At 44.0% G+C, this 19,454-nt stretch overlaps 1 protein-coding gene across 1 annotated transcript in view; it reads left to right on the top strand.

Annotated features, from left to right (window-relative positions):
• The first annotated feature begins 388 nt into the window (after positions 1–388).
• Positions 389–19,454, top strand: part of PKP2 (plakophilin 2) — a 107,775-nt gene continuing 88,709 nt past the window's right edge. Inside the window, exons 1-3 of the mRNA XM_030804721.1 lie at positions 389–720; positions 17,997–18,109; positions 18,486–19,183. Coding sequence (XP_030660581.1) covers positions 498–720; positions 17,997–18,109; positions 18,486–19,183 — 1,034 coding nt within the window. The 5' untranslated portion in view covers positions 389–497. The remainder of the gene's footprint in view (positions 721–17,996; positions 18,110–18,485; positions 19,184–19,454) is intronic.

Genomic DNA, 19,454 nt, shown 5'->3' with positions numbered 1-19,454 from the left:
GCGTGGGCAGAGCGGGGCGCGGCCCCGGCAGGCGGTATCCGCTGGGACTCCGACAACGTGCGCGACCCCGGGCGAACCGCGCCCCTCTCGCCACCTCCCCGCGGGCGCGTACAAGTCTCCAGGTGTCCGCGCGCGCAGCGGAGCCGGGCCGCCCCGCCCCGCCCCCGGCCCCGCCCCCGGCCCCCGGCCCCGCCCCCGCCCCCGCCCCCGCCCCGCCCCCGCCCCCGCCCCCCGCCCCGCCCCGCCCCCGCCCCCCGCCCCCGGGTCCCCGCTCCCCGCGCCCCGCGCCCGACTGCGCATGCCCGGCCGGAGCCGCGCCCCCTCCTCAGGGAAGGCCGAGCTCCCCCTGGCCCGGGCCTCTCACCGGCGCGGGGGGCGGGCCAGGGGCGGGGCCGGACCCGAGCGGGGCGGGGCTCGCGCCAGCGCCCCCAGCTCCGCGGCGGTTTCGCCCGCGAGTCCAGAGGCAGGCGAGCGGCTCGGTCGCCCCCACCGGTCCCATGGCAGCCTCCGGCGCCCCAGCTGAGTACGGCTACATCCGGACCGTCCTGGGCCAGCAGATCCTGGGACAACTGGACAGCTCCAGCCTGGCGCTGCCCTCCGAGGCCAAGCTGAAGCTGGCGGGGAGCAGCGGCCGCGGCGGCCAGACCGTCAAGAGCCTGCGGATCCAGGAGCAGGTGCAGCAGACCCTCGCCCGGAAGGGCCGCAGCTCCGTGGGCAACGGTGAGTGGAGCCCGCCGCTCCCCGGCGCCGCCCCCTGCCCCGCACCCAGTCACCTCCTCCTATCCCGCCCTCACCCCGCGTGCTGGGAGTGCGGGACCCCGTGTTCTGCCCACCTGTTGCTCGCCGTCCTCGGTATGACCTGCTTGCTTGTGGAAAGCACTCTTTTCCATAACCTATTAGTCAGCTTTGTCATATAGGTACCTATGTATATTAAATATTGTACATATCTATCAATGTTAAAGAACTCACTTCAAGATTTCACCCCTTTCTTTTTCTACTCCGCCGGTCCGCGCCCCTCACTGGTGTGGACTTAATTTGAAGGTCCAGGGAGTCTATAAACACCTTGAGATGCTATGCAGAATATGCAGAATTTTTGGTGTGTACGATCTTTTTCTGGGAGAAGGACCCCTTCACTGTTATTAGATTTGTTAAATAGTTCATGACCCCCATAAATATCTTGGGGAAAAAAACCGACAGCACTGGCGCTCCTACAATCTGTAAATTGGGATTGTGCTGTCTTGTGCGAGTACTTCGGGGCGCTCCACCTTGTGTAGGAGGCGAGTGGTGGATCTAGGGAGTGAAGAAAGTGGCTAGGAGGCTTTGGTCCAGGGAACAAACACGCCGAGGAGGAGGTAGGGGACTTTGGCCCTGCCGGCAACAGCCCTGCCCGCCTAGCTGCGCTTCCCACCCCCACCAGTGCGGGCGTGGTGCAAGTCTGATCCCTCCAAAAAATTAAACCCGGAGGTGAAAGGGGTGTAAGCACACACACGCACACTATGTTCATGATTGATAGACGGGGGAGGTGGAAGGGAAAGAAGATGGCAAGCCACTTGTGAAAATTAGAGATCATGATGTATCCTTTTCTCCCCTGCTGAAGTCAGGCGATGGGATCAACTCAGTAACCCTTGTTTTACTTCTCGTTGTTGTGTATGTGAGTTTGCATTATAAAAGCACGATGTTGGCTTATAGCAAAAAGAAGAGGAAAGAAATTGAGCAGTTAAGTTAGAATATCTGTTTCCTGCAACATTCAGTTGTTTCTGTATGAAGTAACTTGGGCATTGGCGAATGTAGGCTAACCCATTCTAATTTCTATTAGGAAAACAAAAATTCTAACAGGCCAGACCACAGGTTTCAAACAGCAGAGTCTGGGAGGCTGTACTGTGTGTGTAAAAGAATCCTAAAGGATCAGGTAGTCAATGTTAACATACTTGAAAGGTAAAGAGAAGATGTTCAATGATCGTAGTTAATATAACTGAGTGCCTACTAGGTGCCAAGAATTGGGCAATGTGGTTTGCATTCGTTTGAGATAGACAGATATATATGTATGTATTTAAAAACTTGTGAGTTAGGTATTTTAATCCTCATTTTACAGATGAGGAAACTAAGCAGTTAAGTAACACTGAAGCTCTCATAGATGGTAAGTGGCAGAGCTGGTATTTAAACTCCCAAACCTGAATTTTAAACTTATCAGTTTTATCATTAAGTTTTAAAATGATTAATACAAAGTGGGATTTGTTAGATGCTAAGCCTCTCCATGGCCCCCTCCCATTTTTCTTTAAATAAAACTGAGGAAGTTCTGAAAGGCTGGGGAGGTCTAGAAAACACAGAACTGCTGCAATACATGGAGGGAAAGACCTTATATTTAGACTTAAGTGGGTGAGGTCAGTCTTTGAAAAGTGGAGCCATTACACGCATTCATTCTCTGCGCCCATAGGTCCAGTGCTAAACTGAAACCAAATCAGCTTCCTCTGCGTAGGAGACACAGGAGGCATATTAGATATTCTTTCTTATCCTCTGAGAATGGCCAGCTAGGAAGAGAGCAAGCAGATACAACTCTTCCATAAATGGAGGGAATGGAGCCATGGACAGAAGAAAAGGGAATGTCGCTGAGCATCTACTATGTACCTATTCCAGAATCTTCATTATATCCTTGAAACAATTGTGTGAGATAGATATGAGAATCCATCTCACATATGAAGTATGTGTCTGTCAGCAATGGTTGGAAATTTAATCCCAACTCCACACATAATCTGTTCTTTCTACAAAATAATGCATCACCTGTGTGGTGAATTCAGCAAGCATCAAATGAGTATGTTCTTCATGCCGGGCACTGTGCAGGTGCTGAATTAAACACAAAGACTCTGCTTGCTTTAAAGCAAAAAGTTTAAAGAAGGAAGCCAACTGCTAGAAAAATACATTACCAGATAAAAAGTAGTAAGTGACCCAAAAGAATGGCTAATATATTACGGAATTTAGAAGTGTAAATTGGCTGGGCGCGGTGGCTCATGCCCGTAATTGCAGTACTTTGGGAGGCCGAGGCGGGAGGATCACCTGAGGTCGGGAGTTTGAGACCAGCCTGACCAACATGGTAAAACCCCATCACACTCCAGCCTGGGAGACAGAGCAAGACTCCGTCTCAAAAAAAAAAAAAAAAAAAAAAAAAAGCCCCATCTCTACAAAAATACAAAATTAGCCGGGCGTGGTGGCACATGCCGTAATCTCAGCTACTCGGAAGGCTGAGGCAGGAGAATCGCTTGAACCCGGGAGGTAGAAGTTGCAGTGAGCGGAGATCTCCCCATTGCACTCCAGCCTGGGCAACAAGAGCGAAACTCCGTCTCAAAAAAAAAAAAAACCAGTAAGTTACTCCTGGTGGCAGGAAATTTTGAAAAGCTTCCTGGAGGTAGATCCAAAAATTCAGTAGGACTGGACATAGGGAGGTGACTGGAGAAAGATCATTCTAGGAGGGAACAGAATGAATATTTCACAGTTCACAGAGTTGATATGGTAGAACAAAGGGCACTATCTTGGTCCTTCTGCTATAATGCTTGGGGCAACTACTTGACTGGCTCTTCCAACTAAGGAACAAAGCGTTTGAAATATTTTGATTGCAACAGCAGCTTTCCAGTAAGCTGAAATACACTCTGCAGCCTACACAGAAGTACAAATCAGGCAGAGAGATAAGGCAGCAAACAACACCTACTTACTTTAAAGCCTCAGCTTTCTGAGACTCAAAAAGGAAATCAGCTTCAAAGGAATTTAACATTAGCATGCCATGAAACAATTACCAGGGGTGGTTCGTATGTATTGTTTAATTAAAGTTCTTTGAAAAGGTCTGGGGGCTTATGGTGGTTCTGAGTATAATTTTTATTTCCATATTACTATCCTGTCTCTCAAGTTGAAACAGACAAGCAATTGTTGAAACAGTGCTGGTCTGGAAAAAATCCTGTATCAACACAAGAAATTCCAGAAAGAAAAGACCCTGATGTTAACTGCTGTTAGCTCCAGGGCCCTGGAGAATTCTGAGTTGTTGACAAACCTATAAGGTTGAGACAGTGGATAACCTGCTGAAAGCAGAGATGAGATAAATGTGGCTGATTTGTTGATAACTATCTTGCAAGAGTCTTTAACCCTTTGACTTCTTTCCAATGCCTTAGTACAGCTGGGTGATTTTCATTGTAAATCACTCGGTGACTTTTGGTGTTATTTTTAACTGTGCTGAACATTTTAAAGTTGGCTGTAACTCTTTGGGAAGGGGGCCTTCAGAGGTGTATAGCCGCACTGTGAAGTAAGTCTGTATTGTAGCTAATAGTTAAAATATTTTTCTAAAATAAACAGAAGACATTTAAGAATTGCAAGTATTGGCAAAGGGAAAAATTAAAAGCATCCATATCCTATTTATTACACTTGCCTTAAAAGTACTACTTGTTACACAGTTCTCCCCCCAGGTATCTGAGTGGAGAGAAAGTTATGTTTTAAATTGTATTTACTACTTATAAAGGACAGTGAACAATCTCCTAATGCAATTATATTTACAGCCTCTTTGGAAATCCACCACAAAACTTGAGGCACACTATTATCTTAGGTGATTTCCTTGGTGAAGCTGCTTTTCAATATCTGTGATCAGAGTGAATTCTGGGCTGGGTGCAGTGACTCATGCCTGTAATCCCACCATTTTAGGAGGCCTAGACGGGTGGATTACCTGAGGTCAGGAGTTTGAGATCAGCCTGGCCAACATGGTGAGACCCCGTCTCTACTAAAAATAAAAAACAAATTAGCCAGGTGTGGTGGTGCATACCCGTAATCCCAGCTACTGGGGAGGCTGAGGCAGGAGAATTGCTTGAACCTGGGAGTCAGAGTTTGCAGTGAGCCAAGATCATGCCACTGCACTCCAGCCTAGGCGATGATGGAGTGAGACTCCATCTCAAAAAAAAAAAAAAAAAAAAAAAAAGTGAATTCCAGAGAGAGAATTGAAAATTGGCTCAGGGTAGCAAAAGAAAGGTAGTTACTAGGTGCTACTGTTAAAAAAAAGTTAGACATTGTTCAAATTCTGCATAAATTCTTCCTTTGACAAAAAGGAATCCCAGAAATGAAGCAATTCTGGGGAGCAAGGTGACTAATCGTTCAGAAAGTAGGAGGGATCAGGAAAGGGAAAAAAATGAGTGAGATGACGGGTGGCAGGGTCATGGCCCTCTGCTCTGAATGTGAGGTGTCAGTAGCACACTGGATTAAATGCACTTCTGTGTCTGTGTAATATGGCCTGTGAGCCACTTTTTGTCCAGGGCCAAGCAGATTGAGTTTGGTAAGTCCAAAAATAATTAAAGAAATCCTTCTGATTCTAGTAAGTGAAGTGAAATAGAATGTTAACAAAATGGTAGTTACAAAAAAAAAAACTTCACACCCCTGGAAGTGTTGAGAACACATCTCTTAGGGGTGAAGTTTTGTGTGAGGATAAAGTAAGGATGCTTCAGAATCCATGGAACTGTAAGAAACCACAAGTAGACCCAGAGTAGCAGGGTTTGATTATGAAAGTACATTGTTCTATGTGTGACAGATAAGACGCAGGAAATTACCTTAAAGGGAGGAAGACTGTTCATTTAGGCTTTTAAAAGACTGTTAATGTTATCTGTATGCCCTGTGCTAAGAGTTCCACAGTATGGGAACAGAGGGTAGCTTTTGTATTAAATATTCTAGGTATTTGTAGTTTACATTTCCTCAAAGTTTTAGATAGCAACTTTACAGTTTTTTCTCATTTATTAAAATAAGGCTGTACATAGTTACATTATTTTATCTTCACATGTTAACATTGATTTTACCCTACAATTGAATTCCTAGTCTGATCAATACAAATTATTAAAAGTTTTGATTTTTTTCTCTGAGAGAACAAGCATATTATTGGCAACCGATCTATGATAGTAATAAAATATAATAAATACGTTGCTAAAACCTGGAGTTTATAAATCAGATGATTAATATGGCCTGTAAGATGATTTATTTCCATCTCAGATGACATTCAACAAGTTTAAATTATACAATTCTGAGACAAATGTTGGACTTCAGGTATTTTCTGCTTGTCTACAAATATATGAAGATAAATACCCTACTTCTCCTGGGGAAGTAAATTAGCAGTAAAAGGCAACAATGCAAGTGGGAATAGACAATAAATTAGGAGAAAACTTTATTTTTCTATTAGAGTGAGCCACCTGGCTCCCCTGACTAGTAGAGTAAGACTACTAAACAGACTATCAAGTGCTCTCATAATAAAAACATTAAAAACCTGTTGTGTGTCTTGTCTTTTTTTTTTTTTTTTTGAGACAGAGTTTCACTCTTGTTGCCCAGGCTGGAGTGCAGTGGTACGATCTCCGCTCACTGCAACCTCTGCCTCCCGAGTTCAAGCGATTTTCCTGCCTCAGCCTCCCGAGTAGCTGGGATTACAGGCACCCGCCACCAAGCTCAGCTAATTTTTTGTATTTCTAGTAGAGACAGGGTTTCACCATGTTGGCCAGGATGGTCTCGAACACCTGACCTCAGGTGATCCGCCCGCCTCTGCCTCCCAAAGTGCTGGGATCACAGGCGTGAGCCACCGCACCCGGCCTGTGTATCCTTTCTATAATGCCATTTCCGGTGATTGGATATTGGACATAAAAACAGTTGTAATGTTCTTTAAGTGTTTAAAGACAAAAGCTTGAGAGCTCAATATGTAGATTTAAATAAAAATGGACAGTTGGAAAAAAGAAACTTAAGCATTTGAAAACACAACCTGCCATTACTATTAAAATAATTCACATATTTATATTCTTGGAATAATCAGCTTTAGACTTAATAACATTCGTTAACCAAAGCAGTCATAATCAGAGTTCTGCAATTCCTTGATTTCCAGAATTTGTGGATGAAAACATTCATTAGAAGCTTAATGGATTATTTTTTCTGAATCTCTCAGTAAGCTATTCATGGGGTGGGTGTAGGGGGGCATCAAGCTTATTGGATCTTGATTACTCTTTTTCATTGAAGAATGAGAACAAATGGGAACTTTTCTTGACAGATAATATGAACTTATTATAGGCCACTAAAATATTACAGATAAATACACAAGCCATACAGATAAAAGAATGATAGTAAACATATATTATTCAAATGTAGAAACAACCTTGCCAAAATGAACAAAGTCAACTTTTCTTTTTCTTTCTTTTTTTTTTTTTTTTTTTTTTTGAGACGGAGTCTCGCTCTATGCCCAGGCTGGAGTGCAGTGGCACAATCTCGGCTCACTGCAACCTCCGGCCTCCTCGGGTTCAAGCGATTCTCCTGTCTCGAGTAACTGGGATTACAGGTGTGTGCCACCACACCCGGCTAATTTTTGTATTTTTAGTAGAGATGGAGTTTCACTGTGTTAGCCAGGATGGTCTCGATCTCCTGACCGACCCACCCGCCTCGGCCTCCCAAAGTGCTGGGATTACAGGCATGAGCCACTGCACCCGGCCCAAAGTCTGCTTTTCTAATAACTTAAGAGGAAAGTCTGCCTACATTTTGGGGAAGCAACTTTTCTTCCTCTCCATATACCCAGAATGACAGAGAACAGTCGAAACTCTTTGAGCACCTTCCGTCTACCCCAAAACAAAAGCATATATGTGACTATCATACTCACATTTTAGTTCCATTCTGGTGAGTCACAGAATAGATACCTGCCTGAATGATTAAGCGCAAACTGAATTTGTGTAACTAGGATATTTCTAATGTACAGGTAATCTGACTAATCAACAATTAACTTGTCAAGTACTGATGCAAGACTGTGCTAGAAGTGGTAGTGTAAGATACAGTTCTTCCTGTCAGAATCTCCTTGCAAGAGAAAATAACCTCTTTTTGTTTTAACGTGGCCCCGCTCCAATCCATTCTCCACACAGCTGCTAGAGTGAACTTTCTAAAATCTCATTGCATCATTTCGCAGTTTAAATTCCTTCAGTTTCTTGCTGTTATCTACAAGAGTAAAATTACTGGACACAGCATTACAAGCTCTTCATGATCTAATGCCTGCAACTTCTCAAACTTCATCCCTGGGGCCGCTACCCTTGCTCCCCACCAAACACACACAGGCAGTTTATCTTGCTTGCTATTTCTACCCCTCCCTGTCTCCCTCCCTTCCTTCTCTTGCCCGGTTAACTTAGTTCAGTTGTGTCCCTTATAGGCCGCCTCCTTCACCCCTCTCCTCTGATCTTGAATGCAAGTTAAAGAATTTGATAATTGTGAGTCACAGATATTTCCACAGGGAAGAAACATGAAAAGTGCAGGAGTTTTGTGAAAATACATTTGACAGATTTGGTGGCTTTAAAGTAGGAACAGACCTAGCATGGTGGCTCTTTCCTGTAATCCCAGCACTTTGAGAGGCCGAGACAGGAGAATCGCCTGAGGCCAGGAGTTCAAGGCTGTGGTGAGCTCTGAATGCACCACTGCACGCCAGCCTGGGCAGCAGAGCGATCCTGTCTCAAAAAAAAAAAAAAAAAGAGGCCAGGCGCAGTGGCTCACGCCTGTAATCCCAGCACTTTGGGAGGCTGAGGCGGGCGGATCATCTGAGGTCGGGAGTTCGAGACTAGCCTGATCAACATGGAGAAACCCTGTCTCTACTAAAAATACAAAAAAAATAAGCTGGGCATGGTGGCGCATGCCTGTAATCCCAGCTACTTGGGAGGCTGAGGCAGGAGACTCACTTGAACCCGGGAAGCGGAGGTTGCGGTGAGCTGAGATCGTGCCATTGCACTCCAGCTTGGGCAACAGGAGCGAAACTCTGTCTCAAAAAAAAAAAAAAAAAAAAAAAAGAAAAGTTGGGATAGCAGTTATGAATCAGTTGGGAGGCGTTACCCCTTGCAAGTGAGAGGCAGGGGAAATAGAATGACTTGAAAGTCATTACAAAGAAAACCTGTAGTAAGTATTTTAAAGCAAAAAATAATTTGTGAGTTCTATCAATTCACCGTTTTTTATATTATTGGGAGTATAATGTGATATTTGCCATGGAAGTTATAAAGTCTTACAAGTCTTAAAGTCTTATGAGGTATCTCAGCAAATAATTGGCAGGAATGCCAAAGTAAAGACACAGTTACAGAAATGAACAGTGTATTCCTTCATTCATTCATGAGACAGCGTCTGTCTCTGTTGCCCAGGCTGGAGTGCATCTTGGCTCACTGCAACCTCTGCCCCCCGGGCTCAAGCCATTCTCTCACCTCAGCCTCCTGAGTAGTTGGGACTACAGGTGTACGCCACCACACCCGGCTAATTTTTGTATTTTTTTTGTACAGATGGGGTTTTGCCTTTTTGCCCAGGCTGGTCTCAAATTGCTGGACTCAAGTGATCTGCCCACCTTGACCTCCCAAAGTGCTGGGATTACAGGCATGAGCCGCCACGCCTGGCTGAGATATGAACAGAGTTAGATACTTCCAGAATATTTCTATTTAATACTTCACCAGGATGCTAAATTACCAGTTTATAATAACAAATTCTACAATTACATATTCTAATACCTCAAACAAAATATGACATGAACACCTGTGATATAAAAGGGCCATTTAACGGCTCACGCCTAAAGCCCTGGCACTTTGGGAGCCCGAGGCGGGTGGAACTCTTGAGGCGAGGAGTTTGAGGCCAGCCTGGCCAACATGGCAAAACCCCATCTCTACTAAAAATACAAAAATTAGTCAGGCATGGTGGCGCACACCTGTAGTCCAGCTACTCGGGAGGCTGAGGCACAAGAATCGCTTGATCCTCAGAGGAAGAGGTTTCAGTGAGCCAAGATCGCACCACTGCGCTCCAGCCTGGGCGACAGAGCAAGACTCCATCTCAATAAAAAAAGAGGGAGGGGGACATTTAAAATGTATTTTTGTCATTACCTAGAGCAGTGATTTGAGGATTGCCCCCCAAATGTCATAAATTGGTATATCAGAGGATAGCTCTTGAATTGCTTAGGGGGGCTCCTGAAAAATAAGGACTGTAGTGGCTGGTATATCGTGTGAGTGATAACAGCGATGGATTAGTCAGTCGCACACTGGCACGTGGAATGTGTGGCCCACTCTTGCAGGAGAGCTGTTCTGTCCCTGGCATATTCAACTTTCTGAGAACCCATAGCCAGTACTTTCTAGCATATACCTGATACACCAAGTTGTTTCTCATGGTTGATTCTGTGAGCTAACTGGTCACAAAATATAGCACTGTACAACCGTTGGTTAAATTTTCAATAGTATAAAATTTTACTAGACTTTCATCTGCTTTGAAACAATTCTTCACCATAGTGTTCCCGTTTTTTTTTTTTCCTTTTTGAGACAGAGTCTTGCTTTCTGTCACCCAGCCTGGAGTGCAGTGGCCCAACCTCAGCTGACTGCAACTTCTGTCTCCAGGGCTCAAGCAATCCACCCACCTCAACTTCCCAAGTAGCTGGGACTACAGGACCATGCCACCATGCCCAGCTAATTTTTAAATTTTTAAAATTTTGTAGAGACGAGATCTCACTATATTGCCCAGGCTGGTCTCAAACTCTTGGACTCAAGTGGTCCACCCGCCTCAGCTTCCCCAAGTGCTAGGATTGCTAGTGTGAGCCACCCTGCCTGGCCAACTATAGTTTTCTAAACCAACAAATTCTACTTATTTTCCAGCCTAAGCAAATGCTTACTTGGGCTGTTGTGGTTTTCAGCAATATCTGGTTGTTCTTCTTGGAAAGCAAGAATAGAAGATAAAATATAGTTTTAAAAAATATGTAAGTCCAAGGAAATGAATCGTATGTTTTATGCCAACACAGGCAGACAAAAAACAAAAAAAATTCCCTCACCAACTCAGGAGTACGGACACTTGTGGTCTTTGATGAGTCTCAGTATATTTTATGTTTACTTTCAAGCTCCTACTTTTGCTAGTAAATGACTTTAAGGATCCATTCAAATATGAATTGCTGTACAAATTCCTCTGAATAAGTGTCAAGATCCCATGTCTTACCTGGAATGACATGTCCTCAACTTTACTGTAATGGGAGAAGTTAAATCTTTTAAGATTTGTGGAGAATGAGAGCTGTTGCAAGCCAGAGATTACTGTAGAAAGACCAAATAACAGTAAGATGATAAGCTTTTAGACTTTCAGGCTCTCTTTCCTTCTAAAAGACCATCGTGAATCCACACTGTGAGGACAACTGCTCATGGTTGTTAGCCCAACTACGTGCAGCATTTAAATCAATGCTAATAGTGAACACCTGCTGATTTCTGCGGTTACATTTAACCACACCTGTTTTTGTGGGCACCTCTACACGTATCTTCATCTCCAGAAATCTTCCTTTTAGAGCTCAGCGGGAACCAAATCACTTTTTTTAAACCACACTCAGTGCTAGAAGATTGAAAGAAAAGATGCTTTTCTGAATGTGAGTGCACCTCTCTTCTCTCTAATAGAAGCAGGCTATATAAAGGTCTTGCTCGTTTAGCAGTTCTCTGTCATCTGCTTACTGTAAAAGAAACTGCAGTTGGTTTTTTATAAATATGCCCATGGAACCACAAGAGACTTGTCAATTTGATTTCATAAATATATTAAATCTAACCAATTACATAATAAAATTGTTCACAAAACTGATTATGAAAATCAACTTAGTTTTTAGTTTTTTGTTTTTTTTGTTGTTTGTTTTTTTGAGACGGAGTCTTGCTCTGTTGCCCAGGCTGGAGTGCAGTGGCGTGGTCTCACCTCACTGCAACCTCTGCCTCCCGGGTTCAAGCAATTCTCACGCCTCAGCCCCCAAGTAGCTGGAATTACAGGTGCCCAACAGCACACCTGGCTAATTTTTGTATTTTACAGACAGGGTTTGTATTTTATGTTTTAGAGACAGGCTTTCCCCGTGTTGGCCAGACTGGTCTCAAACTCCTGACCTCAAGGGATCTGCCCACCTTGGCCTCCCAAAGTGCTGGGATTACAGGCGTGAGCCACGAGGCCTGGCCTTATTGACTGTTTTTAGCCCTGACAATAATTCATTATTTCGAGCAATGTTTGTATTAGTGACCAAACACAGAGCTGCTTTTTCCATCACAGCTGCTTGGGAATCATATCGTTCCAATAACATTCAGACTGGGAAAGGGAGAAAATTACATTGTCCTGTGACGACTTCACCTCTGCAATTTTCTGAGGAATTTAGAATCCTACCACCATCCAAACAGAGCTCCTTCACCATTACCCGCCCCCGCAATTGGTTTGACCTGAATTGCTTGTTATTTGAGAAGGGTGGAGTTTAAAGTCGCTCTGCAACTACCTACTTTATTTTCCTTAAAATGGGCTCCATAAAATGTGCATGGTGTTTTTAAAAACACAGTTTAGGTAATGTTGCCTGAGCCCACGTTAATGTGAAATATTTCCTTAGTAAATCATCCCCTTCTTTAGGAAACATGGAAAGCACATTATGCATCGTGCAAGTGACACGAATGGCTGGAAAACACAGTAATGTCCTCGTGCTCCTCAGTGGCGGGTCAATCAGAAACAACCAGAAAAAGTCCAATTCAAGACCAGTGGTAAACTTAGCAGAAAACAAACAGCTCTACAATGCAGTGTAAAGCACGCACACTAGTTTATCCCTGTTATTAGAATAGACTAATTCATGAAAAAATGTGAAAAACAAATTTTTATGACTCAAATTCTATTTAAAAACCTTATCTCATTTTTGTATATTGCTTGTGTAGAGGAGAAAAGTTTTCTTACCCGTTGCCAGGTTTATGCCTGAGACCCCATAACAAAAGACAGATTAAAAAGAGAAAAGCATAACAAATTTATTTAATGTAAGTTTTATGTGACATGGGAGTCTTCAGAAATGAAGACCCAAAGAAACAGGGAAGACTGTATTATTTATTTTTTTTCTTGAGATGGAGTCTCACTCTGTTGCCCAGGCTGGAGTGCAATGGCGTGATCTTGACTCACTGCAACTTCTGCCTCCTGGGTTTAAGTAATTCTCCTGCCTCAGCTTCCCATGTACTTGGGATTGCAGGTTCCTGCCACCACGCCCGGCTAATTTTTGTCATTTTAGTAGAGACGGGGTTTCACCATGCCGGCCAGGCTGGTCTTGAACTCCTGACCTCAGGCGATCTGCCCACCTTGGGCCTCCCAAAGTGCTAGGATTACAGGCGTGAGCCACCTTGCCTGGCAGAAGACTGTATTTTTATAGACAGTCATGCAGAAGTCTGATGAGACAAAGGTGGGCCTGATCTAATGGTAATAAACTGAGGGAATTTAGCAAGGCTCGTTTGTTCAGATTCTTCCCTTTCTGACATTCCTTTCCTCCAGGTATACGGAGGATCCTTCTGGAATGAGTCTTTGACCTAATTCAAAGGAAGGTCAGCTTGATTTTATATGGTCTGCTTCAAGGGAGAAGGGGTGAGAGGAAGGCGTAAGGATGCACTTCCTGCGTCTGCTGCTTCCTCAAATGCCAAGTGCCATATTTTGGGATGACACGTACTGAAACCCATCACTTCACAGTTTTGAAAGCGTTTGAGTCTATTCTTTCTCAGGTAAACCCCTCTCTCAGCGGTCCTGTTAGTAGCTGGAATTATGGGAAACAGGCATCTAACTGATTTGTCCAGACACATACAAAGCGGTAGAATAGGGGTTCCAGATGAAGCCTACGGATTTCTTCAACGTAGGGAAGATGCCTACTTCTTTTTCGAAATAAACAAATCGTTTGAAATAGAATCACACCTCGATTTTCAGTGGAAGAAAATCTGGATTTTCATGTTGGATTTGTTTAGAGCACGATGCACCTGTGTGTGTAGTACGTTTTTGTTTGCTTTCTTGCTTCTATTTTCAGAAAAGGACATGGCTGAGTTATTTTATGTGTTCAACAGTCATCACGATATCATCTTATTCTCTGATTGAACAGAAAATGACTTCTCTTAAATAAAGTCATTTCCATCCTTATTAGTATTTACTTTAAAAAAATTTTACTCAGTCCAAAATTTCTTTAAAATCTTAGAACACAGCTATTAATTCACCTTTAATCCAGCATACTGATCTCAAACTCATGACTGCCTAGGCAAATCAGTCTGTAGTATTTGTTGTTTGAGATTGGCTATTTATCCAGAAAAACCATCGATTGTGCCAACTTGCAGGCTGAATATCTGGAGTCACATCTTTCATGTGTATTCCACAGGAAGAGTGTCTGTGATTTAAAAAATTCAATCTTATTTTTTTCCCTGTTTCCAACTACTTTGTAGTTATTTGGGGAACCATTAAACCAGTCTCAGTTCTTTCATCTGAAAACTGAAGAAGCAGCTTTCTTCTAAGAACTTATGTTGGCAAATAAAGAACCTTTACAGGGTATTTGGAGTTGCGTAAGTGAAGGTTTTAGAGGAAAGAAAAATAATTTTTTTGTCCTCATATCAAAACTATAATAATAATCCCTCTAAGGCCTTGATAAATGACAATGACATAATAGCCACCTTGCAGTCAGACAATAGAGACCAGGGGAAAGGAGGAACCCAGGTTGATTTAATAATCAACCCTGACTATTAAATCTCTTTGCAATTTAAAGCAGGTAATTTAAATTTCTCTATTTGTAAACAGAGATGACAGTAGCTAGCTCCACATCACAGAATATTATAAAGGAACATAAAATAATTTGAGCTCCTTAAAAGGAAAGTGACATTGAAATGTGAGGAGTTCACACAAGTTGCTTTAAAAAGCCTTAAAACTCACAGCAACAACTTGAATGTCTAATGTCAGTTAAACATGTTAGTTCAATAAACCTGATTATAAATCTCACTGATTAATTAGCTATTTGATAGGATCTACTGTTTCACTGGGTCCTGTCCAAAGATTCTTACACATTTAGAAAATCTTTGCAGGGATCTCAGCTTAAAGATGGAAGAGGCACGCCATTAACTGTTCCTGAATATCTACCTACTCCTGGAATTAGGGCAAGGGTATATTCCAGGTGATGATGGGCTAAAGGGGCTGATTTACAGAATTTTTCTTGAATTCCTAAAATTGCCTGCTTTCATCACCTGCCATTTTATTATAGAATAACAGGAATTAATGGTTCCAGCCACGGTCCATAAATGACCATTAGTATTTTGCCATTCTAGATTGTCCCTGACTTTCCTAATTCAGTTTTCATGTGGTCTAAAGGTTTGAACATGGATAGCCCTAAACTAATTTCTATAAAGACAGTAAATTGGATTTCTTATGTATCAGCTAACTAATAATGTTCTGCCTGGCTGTGGCCTTTGTACAAAGGCTTCTTTTATTGGGGGTGGGGGTAGTGTAAGCACTCTCCCCAGCCACTCCCCCTACCCCGAACCCTTCCCCTGTCTGCATATTCCCAGTGCTGAGGGTACTCTGGCCCCCGGACTCTTCAGGATTAGAGCCTTTTTATGTTCTCTGTACCTGGCCTGCTAGCTTCCTTTCGCACACCAGCCGGGCCCTTGCAGGCCTACCTCCCTAGTGGCCTGGGGAGGAGAGAAGGAGTGCAGAGTAGAGGATAAAGGGTTAGCCTAGGTGAGAGCCTCGGCCAACATAAAATAATAATATGAGGCCGGACACGGTGTCTCACAGAGGCTGAGGCAGGAGAGTTCCTTGAACCCAGGAGGCGGAGGTTGCAGTGAGCCGAGATCGTGCCATTGCGCTCCAGCCTGGGCAACAAGAGCGAAACTCCGTCTCAAATAATAATAATAATAATAATATGAGTTGCTTTCAACTTATTTATAATAATAAATGTCAGTGTCCTTAAGGATCCAAATCTTAATGTGTCCTTGATTTCTCTCTTAAATTGGCTGTGGGGTCATGGAAAAGATTGCTTTCAAGTAAGGGAGGCTGAGGCAGAAAGATCACTTGAGCTCAGAGGTTGGATTCAGCCTGGGCAACATAGCGAGACTCCATCTCTAATAAAATTTATGGAAAAAAAATTTTCTTCCTTATTTAAGGTCCAAGTTCCAGCCGTTCTTTGCCATAGAGATTAAAAATTAAGTGGCTGCCTGACCTTTTGCCAGCCCTTGTGGAGAAATCAAGCCCCCTGGAAACAGGAGATGCCTGGTTTATCTCAACTACTCTTGTCTCTAGGGTGACAGTTACAAGCCTGCCACTGCCTCCCCACAAGACTCCTTGAGGCCTGAAAATTGTTTATCAGGCTGTTTGTTTGGCTGTAGGAAATAAGGACACGTGTACAAACATAATTTGGGATGGATTTAGACTTTTTAGCTCTCTGACAAAAATAATTTCAAATTACCGTTCTCCCTCCCCTTGAATGTATCGTCAGTGTTTTGAAAGTTTGTCTTTGTAACAGTTGATTGGAAAAGTTATTGATGTGTTCCCATTGTACTGGAAAGGAGTTCCTTGTGTTGTTGTATTCTCAACATCTTTCATGAGTCTCTGAAGCCTAGAAGAGTTACTTGAGTATATTTTCTCTCTGATTTCTAAAAAATGCTACATAACAAAAAAATTTCAGTTAAACGTAAGAAAGTAGATATTACTTGGCTTTTGGAGATTGTTGATTATTTTGATTAGCCTTTTTTTTAAGGCAGTAAGAGAAAACTCAAAAGAAAACAAAAAAAGCTGAGAGAAGGATAGAGGAGGCAGAAGAGGGACACAACATGCTGCTTTCCACCACTCCCCCCTCCTCAGAGAGGAGTATGTGAAGTTGTATGAGACAGGCATCAGTTGAATCCCTGCAGGCTTCACAGAGCTGAGCACAAAGGGCTGGCTCCTGTCTGTTTTCATGAGAGTGGGCTGGCTAGTAGACCACCAAACAAAGGAGGGGCCAGGTGATTCCACAAAAGCAGCCATTTGGATGGAGTATAGAGGTTGATTTCCTTTCCTGCCTAACTCCCCTGTTGCCAGATATCGCAACCCCAGCGTTGGCCTGAAGTTGATCCATGTTTCCCTTGATCATGCTGATCTACCCTCTTGTTTTTCTTGTTTTTGTTTTTGTTTTTTTGGAGACGGAGTCTTGCTCTGTCGCCCTGGCTGGAGTGCAGGGGCGCTGTCATGGCTCACTGCAATCTCGGCTCACTGCAATCTCCGTCTCCCGGGTTCAAGTGATTCTCCTGCCTCAGCCTCCCGAGTAGCTGGGATTACAGGCTCCCACCACCACCCCCGACTAATTTTTGTATTTTTAGGAGAGACAGGTTTCACCATGTTGGCCAGGCTGGTCTCAAACTCCTGACCTCATGATCCGCCCACCTCGGCCTCCCAAAGTGCTGGGATTACAGGTGTGAGCCACCACGCCCGGCCTATCCTGTTGTTTATACAAGCTGTCTTATCTAGTAGTGCTGAGTCACCATTATATTTATTGCCTACACCTGCTTATTACAAGAAGCTTCCGAACTCCTGCCTTGGGAACAGAGTTCTGTGACTTGGGAAACTGAATTTTATAGTCTAGACCACCTAAACCAGACAATGAGTCCCAAATTTTTCAGCACTATAACAACCAAACATTTTTAGATTTTTGTGAATTTCCTCTCCCTTTTTCTTTTTTTTAAATTCAACTTTCATTTTGAAAACTTTTTTTTTTTTTGAGACAGAGTTTCTCGCTTTTGTTGCCCAGGCTGGCGTGCAATGGTGTGATCTTGGCTCACTGCAACATCTGTCTCCCGAGTTCAAGCGATTCTCCTGCCTCAGCCTCCTGAGTAGCTGGGATTACAGGTGCCCGCCACTATGCCCAGCTAATTTTTGTATTTTTAGTAGAGATGGGTTTCACCATGATGGCCAGGCTGGTCTTGAACTCCTGACCTCAGGTGATCCACCTGGCTCTGCCTCCCAGAGTGCTGGGATAAGAGGCATGCGCCACCATGCCCAGCTGAAAAACTTTTGTAGAGAATGTTTTGATAACCTTTGATCACTTGCCATATCCCAGGGTGGTGTGAAACTAGCATTTAAAAACATTGACGTACATTTAATACTTGTTCTTGGCCTCCATTGCTTAAATTTAAAAGTTTAATACATCGTTGTTATACAGTCTGTAAATATTAATTAGCCTACTTGTATTCTGAGTTATTTTAATATTTGCTTGATTGCAGGAAATCTTCACCGAACCAGCAGTGTTCCTGAGTATGTCTACAACCTACATTTGCTTGAAAATGATTTTGTTGGAGGCCGTTCCCCTGTTCCTAAAACCTATGACATGCTAAAGGTAGGATATCAAAGAATGTAACCCTAGTGATCAGATTACTACCATGAAAATATTTTCAAACTTCCTAAGATTATTTTTGAGTGTTTACTTTTCCCAAGTATTATCATTTCCTAAATGAGTTTTGAGAAAATTGATATTTGTGAGGATACCGTGGAAAACTAGGGATGTGAAACATTCTTACATCCTAGTGCAAATAAATACGACTCGAGTCCACCAAGTCTTATTTTCAAAAAGCCTTTACCCAGAAAGGGGCAAACTTCTCGTCGTCTGATTCAGAGAAACGGACCTGTTGGGTGATAGTTCCAGAGTAATTAGTCTTCAGCAAAGTTGAAATTTGATTTATGCCTCCTTTAAATTTTATTTCTCTCATGTGCAGGCTGGCACATCTGCCACTTATGAAGGTCGCTGGGGAAGAGGAGCAGCACAGTACAGCTCCCAGAAGTCCGTGGAAGAAAGATCCTTGAGGCATCCTCTGAGGAGACTGGAGATTTCTCCTGACAGCAGCCCGGAGAGGGCTCACTACACGCACAGCGATTACCAGTACAGCCAGAGAAGCCAGGCTGGGCACACCCTGCACCACCAAGAAAGCAGGCGGTCTGCCCTCCTAGTGCCACCGAGATACGCTCGTTCCGAGATCGTGGGGGTCAGCCGTGCTGGCACCACAAGCAGGCAGCGCCACTTTGACACATACCACAGACAGTACCAGCATGGCTCTGTTAGCGACACCGTTTTCGACAGCGTCCCTGCCAACCCGGCCCTGCTCACATACCCCAGGCCAGGGACCAGCCGCAGCATGGGCAACCTCTTGGAGAAGGAGAACTACCTGACGGCAGGGCTCACCGTCGGCCAGGTCCGGCCGCTGGTGCCCCTGCAGCCTGTCACTCAGAACAGGGCTTCCAGGTCCTCCTGGCATCAGAGCTCCTTCCACAGCACCCGCACGCTGAGGGAAGCTGGGCCCAGTGTCGCCGTGGATTCCAGCGGGAGGAGAGCGCACTTGACCATGGGCCAGGCAGCAGCAGGGGGAAGTGGGAATCTGCTCACCGAGAGAAGCACTTTCACTGACGCCCAGCTGGGGTAAGTCCCCTCCTGACCCTGCAGCTCAGTCATTGCCAGCACATTCTGTTCCCACAGCCCTGACAGCATGAGCTGGCACTTCTGGGGCTTGAGAGAAAGGCTTCCAGAGATAAGTGATTAAAATAATGACTTTTCAGGCAGCTGCCTAATTGACAGATCAGCATATTTACCTCAGGGACAGGGGCCAAGCTACCTGCTCACATGGCAGCTTTGTGCGGAAATGTGACATTCAGTCCATCTGTTCCAGATTAGATGCTGGCTGAAGGGACCC

This window comes from Nomascus leucogenys, chromosome 23, assembly GCF_006542625.1.
Source record: "Nomascus leucogenys isolate Asia chromosome 23, Asia_NLE_v1, whole genome shotgun sequence".
NCBI lineage: Eukaryota > Metazoa > Chordata > Mammalia > Primates > Hylobatidae > Nomascus > Nomascus leucogenys.
The sequence above is the reverse complement of the archived record's forward strand: the minus strand, read 5'-3'. Positions and strand labels throughout refer to the sequence as shown.